The 14,644-nt window shown below is 40.8% G+C and overlaps 1 protein-coding gene across 1 annotated transcript in view; it reads left to right on the top strand.

The window, feature by feature from the left end:
- The first annotated feature begins 4,446 nt into the window (after positions 1 to 4,446).
- nrap (nebulin-related anchoring protein) overlaps positions 4,447 to 14,644 on the top strand; it is a 58,140-nt gene continuing 47,942 nt past the window's right edge. Inside the window, exons 1-5 of the mRNA XM_079492971.1 lie at positions 4,447 to 4,709; positions 5,882 to 5,976; positions 6,481 to 6,568; positions 12,128 to 12,232; positions 14,058 to 14,165. Coding sequence (XP_079349097.1) covers positions 4,644 to 4,709; positions 5,882 to 5,976; positions 6,481 to 6,568; positions 12,128 to 12,232; positions 14,058 to 14,165 — 462 coding nt within the window. The 5' untranslated portion in view covers positions 4,447 to 4,643. The remainder of the gene's footprint in view (positions 4,710 to 5,881; positions 5,977 to 6,480; positions 6,569 to 12,127; positions 12,233 to 14,057; positions 14,166 to 14,644) is intronic.

Below are 14,644 nucleotides of genomic sequence, written 5' to 3' on the forward strand. Positions count from 1 at the left end.
GGAAAAACGGGTCAAAATGACCCTATAGAGCGCCGAAGTCCTGACGTCACCATCCCCTGGTTCATAGAAGTTTTTCTCTATGGAGCATAACGGGGTTATCTTAAAATCGTCTCATATAAGAGCTGTGGTCCAAAAATAAACAAACTGTCTCTGCGATATTGTCAGGGAGGTGTCTCTATCGTTTACGACAGTCAGTCATATTTCATACAGTCTGTTTCTATAGCGAAAATGTAATTAATTCAGCAGCCGTAACATTAGCGTTTTCTCTCAGTCAGTTGATTCTTCATATCCATGAGTGAAACGGCTGGGATGATTTTTCAAACACAGTTCTTATATGAGGCGATCTAAAATCCCCCTATGGGGATTACAATGCAAATAAAAAGTACCTGTGGACCCTCTACCGATATTGACGTCAGACCTCGGTGCTAGAGGGTTAAACGGCTGTTGGCCTGGAGGTGATAAAGGTAGACGAGCACACAGGCTTGACTCTTCCTTTAGTTTGAGCAGTGGCTCCCAAACTTTTCAGGTCGAGACCCAAACGAGAGATGTTTGCCCGACATGATCGACTACTTGCTTGTATTCAAGTTACAGTTTACTTTAAAATCCAAGAGTGTACAACTGTAACCAAATGGACCCGTATCCTGTATGCTCTTGGTTTTAGACAAGGGGAGAGTATGAATTGACAATAAAGAACATAAATATAAAATTTAAAATATTTTATCCTATTAATATATATTATTATTATATATTAGGATAAAATATTTAAGTAAAAACTAACAGAATATATTAAATGATATAGATATTATATATAAAGTGTGTGTGCTGATGAATATGTAGATAAAATACAATGAATGTAAAAGTTAGCGCACTATACTTTCTGGCCTTGAAAGCCCTGCATACATCCAAACAGAAAAGTCCTATCTGATTGCTTTAAACAACATTAAACTAATTTTGCCACTCGATTTGCCACTCTATGGGCATACTCTCTAGTCTAGATAGATGTTGGTTTGGTTAGTGGATTTGAATCAACCAAGTATACTGTATGGTTTAAGTGGTTAATGTGGACAAATAGTGGTAGACAATTAAAACAAACTGGAGGTAGCATTTTGATTACATTGTCTGACTACAAACGATATCATCTGGTGAATAGATTACTGTAAAAAACCAACACAACTATGAAGTTTAAATAAACTATAGGATGAAATGACAGGTCAGTTTAGTGGGTCAGCAGAAACAACTGCTTACATTACTGTCCATGAAAACCTTATCACAATAAATGTTAAACTATCAGATGTAAGATTCCTCAACGATACTCTGTGGGCGTGTTCTCTCCTCCGCGTCTATGGAAGTCCACAACCGGTTTGGCGAAAGCTTTACGTCACACGCGCGCGCGCACGCACACGACACAAGTTGACATCTATGGTTGACATAGGCGGCAGACCTACGTCTTGCAGTGACCTGCGGCCGCGGGACCATTGACCAGCGACTTTTGAGTGAAGGAACAGCTTTGTCCCTATGTCCCAACCTGTGTGACTCTTGGGTATGTCTTTTCTAAGGCTCTGGGTATGACTATGTCCCTGTGTCCCGATGGGGGGGGTGCTGTTGCACCACTCGCTTCAGACTGGTCTGATTTTTCAAAACGTTTCGCGTAAATTCGCGGTGAAAAAATAGAATTAATGCATCGGCAGGCAGCACAGACTGAATCATATTACACTGATTAGTTAGATGATGTCAACTAAAGTGGCATCCAACTTCAACTTAGCCTCGGTCCCAAGCTTACTCGACTTCAACTGGAATTTCCACACTTTAGGTAAAGTGATTTTTCTACTCTAAATTGTGTTTAAGTGTTAAATGCTAAACACTTTAAAGTGCTTGTTCGGTAACTGGGAAAGAGAAATAGGAAGTGATGACGATGACAAAGAAATGAACTTAATTCATTGGAACGTTACACAGTACACTATACAATTGAAGCTGATCAATTATCCTATTAATTGGCTGAAATTGGTAACCCACCTGAAATGTATTTTCTGTGTAATAAATGGTAAGGCAGGGAACTTAAACTGGTTACTGAACAAACACTCTGCAATCGATATGATAATGTAATCATTATATTGCTTTGTTTTTGTTTTAATAGAAATACAAAAACAGGATACCCTACATTTTAATCAAATACTTATTTGCCAGGAAAACACTTCTAAATGTATGACCTGTTTATTTGACTGACTGACTTGTTCACTGTTGAGGGAGAGAGAGAGATAATTGATTATTTAGATTTGGAAACTTCCCATTGGATTGTAAACCTGAAGATAGACCCTTCATTCTCTGGACACACATACAACTGATAGGCTATGCCTAGTATGAGATGAGGCTACACTGACTACACTACACTGCAAACATTAACCGTGATAAAACTAAAAGTGCATGTTTGAGTCATGAAAACTGTAGTGTTAAGACCAGAGGGTGGCAGTGTTGCACTACAAGCCAATTTTGCAGCGCTGACATTAATAGATGCCTTGCAATGCCATACTTTTATTTCACCCCAGAATAGGGATAGAGTTCCTGATATCCATAATATTTTATATACAAATCCAGACAGAATGTAACCATAAAGTGGCCTCCCTGCTTCCAGAGCCTGGCCCTGAAGTTCAGCCTGAAGTTACAAAAAAAGGACCCACTCACATGTCAGACAGACGTTATGTGAACAACAAAGTAGGGTCGACGTAACTGGGGCCCCAGAGCAATAAGGGGTCCTTCAAGTCGCTTCAGAAGGGCCCCATGGGATTTATCTTTGCCCATGCCCAGGGTCGAAGAATATAGTCCCAAGAATTGATCTGCTCACAGAAGGTTAAATATTTAGTTTTGCTGTCATTTCTGGTTGCCCTTAGGGGCCTATAGGCCCAATGGCCCATGCACCGTCTGGTTGTTGTAGCCTACACATGGCATATTGGCAGGTCAAATACACTATAAGGCCTGATGTAGGCTACGTTTAGATCAAGCTTAAACCATCAGAGCCATCTGATAGAAGAGTTGCGATATTGAGGGGGCAGAAAACAGCCCTGCCCGGTCACGTGGTTCATGTACTCGCACGAGCCCATAGACCCCAATGCATTCCGTAAACTTCCGGTTGTCCCCATTCGTTGTCCCCATTCAATAGAAGTCTATGTAGAATTAAGAGCCGCCATTGGACTGGCCCCATGAAGTGAACGGAGTTTGCGTAACTCTGTGTCTTACTCTATGGCTCTGTAAACCATATAGCTCATATCATTATCTAACTGTTGAAGAGGTTTTATAGTGCTGGTAGTCAGCAGCACAAGGTGCAGAGAACAGGTGCGTGCGTGAGTGCGTAGACTCAGGGATTCTTGCAGACACTCTTAGGTAATGAGGTCAAAGACATTGGCTGCCATTTTATTTGCATCCAAAGTGGCCATGGATACCATAGATATGACTGATACCCCAAACTACAAAGTGCTGCTTTAATTCATGTGTTGATTCCCTATAAATGCAAATAGAAGAAAGTTGTCACGTTTGTTTACAGTTGAGTCGGGCCTCCCTATTAAATATTCAAGGTTCAATGGTACTTTACTGTTACTGATCGTGTGCATATGGACATAAGATAAAGAGTATTTTTGTTCGGCTTCCTTCAGACAATGCATAGGTACTAATATTGAACTTTCGATATTAACTTACAGTACTTTGTGTCTTGTGTGTCTTGACTGACAGCTTCTTTCCATGTCCTAGGTTGGTGGTGGCCTACACTACTACGCCTGTTTAGCCAAATGGAAATATCTCCCAAGCACTACGACCCAACTTTAACCATGTAAGCCTTATACAGGTATGTCTTAAGTTGCTTGATTCAATATTTGTTATTCATTAGATCATACAAACCCATTGAACTTCAAACTCTATTTTAACCATCTTAGGAAAAAACACATGTCCCTGGTTCTGGTGACTGATTTATTTTTGTACCCCATTTTTTTCACCCAGTGTCAATTATCTAATGTAATCCTGGGCTCTATGCTCCCTCTGCCGACCTGGGGAGAGCAACGGACTGACCTCATGCTTCCTTCGACTGATGTCCTTCTAATGAGTGAGGGGACTGTGTTTTTTCCATTCAAAAAAGAATTAACTTTCAATGTTACAAAAAGGTTATTACAGTGTGCACTGCCATGTTTACAACACTCTCTGCTCATTCCTCTATTTTAAGAGTCCGAGACCAGACTGACTAAAGTACCCAAACTTAAGCTAGCTCCACATCTCTGGATGATTACACACATGCCCTGACATCTCATCTCTCTCTCTCTCTCTCTCTTTCTATCTCTCTCTCTCAGCCAGTGAGTCATCTGATGTGACACGCGAAAAAGGAGGGGGGGGGGGGGGGGGTGTCGGCACCAGAGACCCCGGTGTCAAGTATGAAACAGGTTCCAGTCACAGAGCAGAGTTCAGTTTATCACCAGGACACGGAGAGACACACAGTTCATACGGTCTGGGAGTCAGTCACTCGCTGCCACCTCGTCTGCCCTAACCTGCTGCCTGTCAGCCTTGTTGAACTTTCGGGAGCAACTTTTCAGCCAGCTTCCGTTCAACTTTCCCTGCTTTGATTACCTTTTCCCCCCCAAAAGGGCTGCTTGGGAACCAGAGTCAGCATGCAGTCCTGTGCACGCTGTGGGTTCGTGGTCTACCCAGCTGAGAAAATCAACTGCATCGACCTGGTAAGACTAGAGCTGTCACCATTATGAATTTATGTTGACGATGAATTGTCACACAAAAAATGTGATCGTGTTTAATTGGCATTGGAACATATGAATACAATTTAAAATTCTGTTTGGTTTTTAGGCTTCGTAATCAGAAATTGCACAGGGCAGATATGACAAATTAAGGGTAAAACAGCTGACATTTCCGATCTACAAGCTTACAACACGCAACTTCATGACGTGTTGTAAGCTTGTAGATCTGCTATTTGTGCTATTTTTGGAAAATGATGAAAATGTATGAGCATTTTTCAACTATTTCAACAATTATGCAAAAATAATCGCGATTATCTATAATAATTGCAATTAGACAATTATGTAATAATTGTGACAGGCCTTTAGGTAAGACACAAGTTTGAGCTGACTACAGTGCTGACTGGTTTCACTCCAAAATGTAATGAAGACAGGTTTGGATTTCCTAGGGGGGGATGGGGTGTAAATCCGTGCCTCTGCTTTTGAAAAGTAAACTCCATATACAGTATATTAAAGAACAACATAAAAAATATCAAACGTCTGATGCTAATATGATGACAGTGGAGCTATTCAAAGGCCTCCATTACATAACCACATGACTGTCTCAGGCAGGCATGACTGCTATACCAAATACTAGGTGGTGACTAAACGCTAGGTGGTTGTATTAAAGCAGCCGTTTTTAGCATGATGCGCCAGTGTCAGTGAATACAATTTATGTTCATAAACATTTTATTACGCTGCATCGGTACATAGATGTGACATGAGGAAAGTATAGCCACGGGGATTGACTACAAATGTTGAGGCAGATGATAAGCAGTACAGTTCAATTGTCAGTCAAAGAAAGCCATTATATTTGCCATTATATACCGCGATTGACACCTTATTTCAGACAGAACCCCAGAGTGCCAGCTTGCCTCCAGGACTATCTGACAGCATGTTTGACAAAACAAACAAAACATACACATTTATCTCTGTTCCATACTCCAGTCTCTTCATACTCCAGTCTCTTCATACTCCAGTCTCTTGAATGCATCTTCTCATGGTGAACTAGATTAGAGTCATATCTCCTGAATTAGAGAGCTTACATCTGAACAGATGTCATATCTGTCCCATTTATACGTCTTGTTATTATTATTATTATTATTATTTGCTTCTTTCAGAACTGGCACAAAGCATGTTTTCATTGCGATGTCTGTAAGATGGTGCTGACCGCAAACAACTTTGTCAGCCACAAGAAGAGACCGTACTGTTCTGTGTGAGTATTCTTTCCCCCCAGCAACAGGGGTCTCCCCGTCTCTGAAATAGGACACGGTGAAACAAACAAAAACAAAAAAGAGCATACAGTACAAAATTGGAACTGGAACACTTTAAAAAGGGTCTCTCATTACTTATTAGATGAAATTGGTGTCCAAACTAAAATGTTTCTGTTTACCAAAGAGCTATAAGAGATGTCAGGTATAACCCTGTAACTGAATAATCAGAATATATCTCGATATAACTAAAATCACCTTTAACTCTGGGAGTTATATTTGTACACATTCAGAGTTACAAATGGATAAGTACTGTGCACATTCCAAAAGCCTCCGATATCCATTCTGTATAGATTCTTACCCAGCATTTCATACTGTAGCCTACACTTTATGGCTTTATGACCTCAGAAATCCGTGATGACCGAAACCAAAACGATCATCATTTAAAATGCACTGTATAGGTATATATTATTCTCATATCCTGACAGCTGGCTTTAAAACCCCTACAGGCACAACCCAAGGAACAACACCTTCACAAGTGTGTATGAGACGCCTGTTAACATCAACGCAAAGAAACAGAGCAAGGCCAGCAGTGAGGTAAGACAACAGTTCGCAAGTGATGGAACTTGTTGAAGCTGACTTTACGTTGATGTTGACAATGGGAAAAGTTTCATTGTTATTATACATAATCTTTTGTTTGAATATAAATCTGCCGCCACAAGTTCTGTTATTTATTTTGCTGGAATTTACGAGTCAGGACACCCGACCCTCGCCTAGCCATGGTAGCGTGTTGAATTCTATGGGATACCTCTACACATGATGTCACATGTTAAAAAACAACACCACCACCTCACTGACAGCATGACAGAAGAGCATTGAGTCACGCGAGTCAAGGACATTGTCTGTGGCTCATGTCACTGTCCACTCAGTGTCAGTGATGGAAGCACGGTGTGAGTCAGGGATGACTAGGGCTGTCACGATTACAAATTTAAGTTGACAATTAATTGTCACACAAATTATTGCGATTAAAGATGTAATTATGGTTTTGGCAGTGAACATTGGAACGTTGATATGAATCAAAATACATTTCAAGATTACTTTTAAGGCTTCGTAATCAAAACTTGCACAGGGCAGATATGCCAAGTAACTTAAATATACAAAGAAATGACTGACATATGTAATAATTGTATTATATCTTAAAAGAAAATAGCGGAAATAGCTGATCTACAAGCTTACAACTCGTCACAAACGCGTTGTAAGCTTGTAGATCTGCTATTTCAATTTTTGGTGATTATGTCGATTATGCAAAAATAATTGAAACCTTTTAAAAAAAGACAACACTTATGTCACAATATTTAAATATTCCAGACAATATGTAGTCTCATAACAATATCGATATAATATCGATATTGTGAGCATGTAGATAGGCTATTTTTGCACGCACGCACGCACACACACTACACACCGCAGTGGACATTTCCATTACTTTTCTGCTCATGAAAATCACATGAAACTACAGTCCTGTCTTGATGAGAGAGACAAACACACACACACACACACACACACACACACACACACACACACACACACACACACACACACACACACACACACACACACACACACACAGAGTGAGACAGAGAGAGAGTGAGAGAGAGAGAGTGAGAGGTACAGGCAGCTCCAATGGTGACTGCAGGGTTTTGGAATGGAGAGGGTCTTACCGGTAGTTTATTTCAGTGCCTGACAGAAGAGTGACACCCCCCCCTCCTCCTCCTCCTCCTCGCTATAGCCCTCTTTATGCTCCTGTGGGTTAAAATTATAACCCTTCCTCTCCCCTGCCCTCCCACCTGTTCCTTTCGGTCTGCCTGCCTGTCTGTCTGTCTCTCTGTCTGAGTCTGCATGTGTGCGTATGTGCGTGCATGTGTACTGTGTGTGCGTGTGTGTGTGTGTGTGTGTGTGTGTGTGTGTGTGTGTGTGTGTGTGTGTGTGTGTGTGTGTGTGTGTGTGTGTGTGTGTGTGTGTGTGTGTGTGTGTGTGTGTGTGTGTGTGTGTGTGTGTGTGTGTGTGTGTGTGTGTGTGTGTGTGACTGTGTGTGTTTCTGAGTCCAGCCACGTGGTCAGGGGTGCCATATGAGCAGAAAACCCGAAATGATACAGAGTGTTGAGGTTTAGTGTGGCTGCGCCAGGCTAAGAGATACCAGGCTAGTAGACTCTGTATCGGTGAGGCTCACCAATAATGCCCTTTCATCGAGTTCCTTGTGTTCTACTGTTTTGGAGCATTTTGCCACTTATCACCACAGTAAAAGCAGCCTGCAAAGAGCTGTGTTTATAAGTGACATTGTTCCCATACCTCGAATGGATGGCTGCGTGTTTTTAAGTGACATCGATCCTATTGGCTGTAGGATCGATGTCACTTAAAACACGCAGCCATCCGTGTCCCAGGAGGGCTGTTTAGATCCCATAACCCAGAGGGACGGATGCATTGTAACTGGATACTCATAATTCTGTCATTATTATTAGTGTCGGTTACAATTCTAGTATGGGTGTTCCCGAGCACAATATATTTTTAGATGCGGATCTGCAGCCAAATAGCCTACAGTACATACTGTATTAATTTGGAGTTCCTTGACATGAAAAAGTTTGAGAACAACTGAATTAGAAAAGCACATCAAGCTTCTAAGCAGTTAGAGAACTTCAGGATTAGATGACCCAGCTTTGAGCCCAACGCTGTGTCCAAAACGGTTACTTTTCAGGATTCAAATTCAAAAACAGCAAAAGCAGCAGATCGGCAAGCTCAAAAAGGTGTGGCTTCGTGCCGCGTCGATGAATGAATGCCCTAATCAAGTAGGTCATTAATTTACCAAAAAAACACAAATATGGAGATAAGTGGTTCCTGCTTGACAGTGAAATGCCATCTAGGAACAGCCAGTGAAGGTCTGACATGCCAGGAAAGCAGGATTCAATCACATCATGCTAGCTGAGCATACTGTTCTACATAGAGTACATACATACATCATGCTAGCTGAGCATACTGTTCTACATAGAGTACATACATACATCATGCTAGCTGAGCATACTGTTCTACATAGAGTACATACATACATCATGCTAGCTAAGCATACTGTTCTACAAGCTTCTGAACCGCTTAACCACTGGCGTCCCAATTTTGGGCATGTCATTACAGGCAAAACGTTTAAAAAGAAACCTTCTAACAAATAGCAGATCTACATGTTGAGCTTTGGGTATGTTTGCCTTGTGACACCAGTGCTATGTGATATACTTTTAACGTTTAAAACAATTGTTTTAACAAAAGGATCCCCTTTTGCTAAAACAATTAGCCCTCTATAACAATAATAATTGCCCTCTTTAACAAGGGGGGCAAAGTTGCAATGGATGATGTCATTTGTCCATGCGTGGTCCAGCCATATGAAATGCATATACCTAAAAAAACAACTTAATAATTCTGGCCAAGGATAATATGAGCTTCAAGATTTGAATATGTTTTATTTGCACATGCATTCCATACATTCCATAGGGATGGACCACACATGCACAAATTACATCGTCAACTAGCAAATGGCGTTGTCCCCCTTGAGTAAAATATGAATTATTTATAAAATAAATACAATATTTAAGGGCAATTATAATGTATTAATTTATGACATTAGCCACTGATCTTTTTAAAGCGCTACTGATAGTAATCATAGCTCTTTAGTAAACAGAAAATACATTTTCTGGTGGATTACAAATGTACAAATTCAAATCCAAGCAAGAGAGAGAATGCCAAAGAGATCATTTAAAAGCTTGTATAACAGTGTTCCAATTGTCTGCTCATTTATTTGTTTAATCACATCCGGTTTCACTCGTTTTATTTATCCTGTATGAGTTCTCTCTCCTGATTGGATGAAATTGGTACCCCGACCTGAAAATGCATTTACAGTTTACCAAAGAGGTGGAGAGATGGGGTATATCCCTGTAACAGAACAAACACACAAACACAGAGCCATTTCACAACAAAACATGGGCACATACGTTTGAGTCTTATTTTCTCCTGGTGTTGTATACTGTAGTGTTTGCAATGAACTGCTTTACTAGACAGAATATACAGTCAAAAGGACTGGGGAAGCGGTGTAAAATGACACTGAACATAGTTAGGCATGGTGTGGGACTCTACCTCCTTGCCAGCCTGGCTGCTACAGTGTTTGAAGCATGTGTATCTAATATAGATCACCCATAAAAAGAGGATCTACTACTAACCAGCTACTAAGGTTGCACTTCCACTGGGTCCTGCAGCAAGACCATGTTTCACAAAACCACTTAAGCTCTATACTTAAAGGTATATTCAGTGATTTCACTTAATTCAAATATCACTTATTTTTTCTTATTTTTTGGATAATCCTCCCTACTATAAAGTGTGCTGACCATATAAGGAGTTCCTACCTGTCCCCAGTGAGCCCCTGGGGTCAAAAAACCCTAGTTTCGGTTTGGGCTTTGGGTGGCAAAGCCTTCATCCAATCAGGATGAGAGGGGCCTTCTTCCAATCATGATCGAGTGGGGCGGGCATTGGTGCACGTGCTGTTGGTCTGTTGTACTTCCCCCACTGTAGAGCGTGTGCATGTGCACATCTTGTTACCGGGTGGACCGGGTTTTTTTCCAAATCACCCAAATCACTGAATGCTCCTTTAATTGTACGACAAATTGTGAAAATAGGCAATCTACAAGCTCAAATGTAAAACATTTACTTTTCAGTGTAGGGGAGACGGGAGCAACATCTCTGGTGAGACAATACTCAATAGTTGCAAAAGTTGCAATAGAACACTTTTTCTTTGCTATTTTTGAAAATTGATTAGTTTATAAAAAATAAATAAATTAAGCCCTGCAGCCCTGCACAACTGAAATAAAAAACAAACTTATCTCAAAATATTTAATGAAAAGTTTCAATAAAGGTTGATGTCGGCTCAGGTGCGAACACTTGATGCAACTGCTTTCATGACTGTAATTTGGGAATGTTATTGCTTTTGTACTTGATTAGATTAGCGCTTGCATGTCCTTTTTGTAAATTGATTGATTGTTTTTTCCTAGGTAGATATTTTTATTAAGGCCTAACCAAGGACTGGGTTCACTTAATCAGCCTCCTCGGCTATAACCCCACAATGCAACAGTTTCATGTTTTTATAACTTGACATAAGTAGATTTTTGTATTGTCCCTGTCAAATAAACGTATAAAAAGGTCACCATGGACCAAGTAGCTGTTACCTCTCACCACACAATAGTCTGCCATCTCTTTTAATGCCATTGTCATACTACTAATATTAGGTTTGAACACATTTAGATCTTGTGGTTCAGTTCTGTATCATGGCTCCCGCTCCACTCTCCCACTGCTCGTTGCAGGTTGACTGGATGGGGAAATCTCTCAGCTATGCAAAGATATTAATATCTGTGCTCAAAATGTTAGCCTCTAATTTCAGGCGTATCTGTTCAGATTGTCTGGTTCATAGAGATAGAACTATCGTGCTTGAAAAGACTCAACATCCAAGGATTGGTTGATTAACGCATCAGTCAAACACTGGACTATAAATAAGTACAGAAAAATTGCAGTACCTACATTTCACAAATCTTCCCAAAATAAACTGGTGAAATTGAGGCATTTTTTATTATTTTTCTTTGCTTTTAATTCGGGCTCAAACATTACCTCTGTGCATGTAAGTCTTGAGTTTTTTTTTGTTTTTTTGGGGGGTTCAGCACCACAAATTTTAGTTTATTTCTGGGTAGGTCCAACTCCTCCATTGCAATAATTACAGTGCTGTTTGGTATTTGAGCTGTGGATTTGATCTATGCATTTTATTTTACCATGTGCTGTTATACTGTATTGATTGACTGTGGACAAAATCAAGATATAGGCCTACAGCAGAGTTGGCTTTGGTCAATGTCAACACACATCCATGTACCTCAAATCAAAATGGATGTTTTTCTTTTCTTTTATTCATGTGTTTATGTTTCTATATGTGCAGGTGTGCATGTATGCATTTGTGTATTATACTGTAGGCCTACCTGTGCAGCTGTATACGAGCGCTACTGTATGTGCGCTCACTGCGCTGGCTTGTTGTCATGGCTTGTTGTTTATGTCTTGTTGTCATCTATATGTGCACCTGTGTAGCTGAAGTATCGTGAAGATGGCGAGCGCTTCATGTCTACCTTCCACGTTGACATGAGGTCCATGGAGCTGGAGAAGGCTCGCCTAGCCAAGCTAATGGCTAGCCAGGTGAGCTAGCCCCACTGAGCCTCGCACGTAGGCAAAGAAAGCCATTAGACTTAAATACTGTTCTCTAGCCGGCGGTCCACAGACCACTAGTTTTCCGTGGCATATAATTAATTACAGGAGATGGTAATGTAGTAAGGGCTTGATGTTTGTCGCGCGCCAACAATAGCAGATCTACAAGCTCACAATGCATCACAGTGCGATGCACTGTGAGCTTGTAGATCGGCTTAGTCGCCCAACTACAGTAAGTATGAGTCTGACTTTAACATCGTTAATGTTAGATATACAAATAATAATGATTATTAATAATATTGTATTATTTATGAATCGTGGGGAGTTGGGGTGATCCTTGAGGATTGTTGAAAATATGTTGAGAAGCACTATAGGGCTAGGCTATATAAAGACAGCCTCTGAGACTTGTGTCAGGGCATCATCTGGGAGGAAATTCTTTGAAGCTGCACATGCATTGTGCGATGTGTGTGTGATAATGTGTATTGTGTACTGTATGTGTTTCATTGCGATGTAACGCTTGCTGGTTCTGTACATGCATGTGCTGGCTGTCCATGTTGTCAATTCCCCTCCTTTCTAAGCACGTAGTCACAATCTAGCCACACTCTGGTCTCAGCTCCTCCTATAATGCTACGTTCCACACAGTCATTTTCATTGGAAGCCAGTGACATGAAACTGGCTCTGCATGACAGGCGCGACGTGCTCACTGAGCTGCCCTAAACAGCGCATCAAACAATCCACTCCCCTTCTCTCTTTCCATAATTCCTGCTCTGTTCCATATTTAGAGTGTAAGTTGAGCAACTCTTCAACGGCGAATGGCTGGTGTGAACGCAGCATCAGGCTTCGAGGTCCCTCAGTGGTTCTCAACCTTTTCAGGCCATGACCCCCCAAAATAATCATATTTGAACTGGGGACCCCCCACCCTGACAAGCACTTGGAATGTAGACTACTAGGAGTTGAGGCAAATTTTCTTTTTTTACTCTGTACCACAGATAAATAGCAGATTGACTATTTACATTTCTTCTTCTTTTTTGCTTCTTTCTTTTATTAAAGATAAAAGCATTATGTTATACAATGGTGTCATGCAAAGATACTAAGATAGTGAAAATAGCAGCCCTTAAACAGACGATACTCAGGGGTGAGTGGGAAACTCTACCTTGAACATAAGTGTTCACTAGGGATGCAAATGATCAATTTATTCATTAATTGATAATTGATAACCTTATCAATCGATTTTTTTTAAATCTGGGAATCTTAATTTCCCTCAATGTCTCACATACATTTAGCTGATACACATTTTTTTTTTTAATATATATATATTGGGAAGAAGGACAGGGGGGGGGGGTTCCTCCAGTTAATCAAATATTTATTTGACCATTTGAGATACAGGGCCAGGCAATGGCATCTTTTATGAGGAATAAAATGAAATGAAGAGTGCACTGTCTAGTCTGTCACATCACGCAGAGACGTTTCTGTGGCTACCAAGGTGGGGGGGACTTTTTTAACCGGCCCACATGTGCGTTCCTCGGACGCACACAGACAGCATTACATTCACAGAAAACCACCCAATGATATAACCACAGAATTTTCAATTAATTATCAACAGTTTAATTGAAGAATTTCCTAACGGCGATTAATCGATTTTTGATTAATTGTTAACATCCCTACCTTCTCTCTTCTGTTGTTTACTTTTTCCCTCGGGAGTGAAGTAAACCTCAGAGCAAATCAGATTACTTTAATGAGTAAGAAACGTGTGCACTGTGCACCTGTCCAGTGAATGTGAGGGGGTTCCGCTGATTTGTGTGACCCGTTCTAACAGGCGTACCAGTCTCAGACGCAGTATTCGGAGCAGCAGTCGTGGTACTCGGGCACGGTCAGCAGCCAGGAGATGGTGAGGGTGTCGCAGGCTCAGCACAACCTCAGTGATGTGAGTATGGAGAACCGCGTGCTTCCCGGATACATCGTACCTATTGCACTTGTGTTACATTATTAGGGCGTGGATGCGTGTGGAGCACTGGAGCAGGGTTCATCGCCATGCTGGCTTGGGTGGACATTTTTTGCCAAAATATTTTTTTTTGCCACGGACATACAAAATGAGTGGACAGTAATATTACCGGAAATATATAAAGAGCTAGCCCTGAATGACCATAACAGATCTGTAACTCTTAGAGTGTTCAAATGGAAGCAAATGGACCCTTATGGGTTAATTTGGTTCCATTTGTACACTCAGAGTTAAGGGGGTCCTTTCGAACAAAACATTTGAGAACCACTAGTACTAGTTGGACTCCTAGTCCTAATATGCATAGTGTCATAATAAATTGTCATACATATTCTGAAGAAAATCTGGAGATTACATTCAGTAATTGGGCGTTATGATGAAAATAATAGTATAACGGTGTGTACAAA

This window comes from Electrona antarctica (genome assembly GCF_951216825.1).
Source record: "Electrona antarctica genome assembly, chromosome: 22".
In the NCBI taxonomy this organism is placed as follows: Eukaryota; Metazoa; Chordata; class Actinopteri; order Myctophiformes; family Myctophidae; genus Electrona; species Electrona antarctica.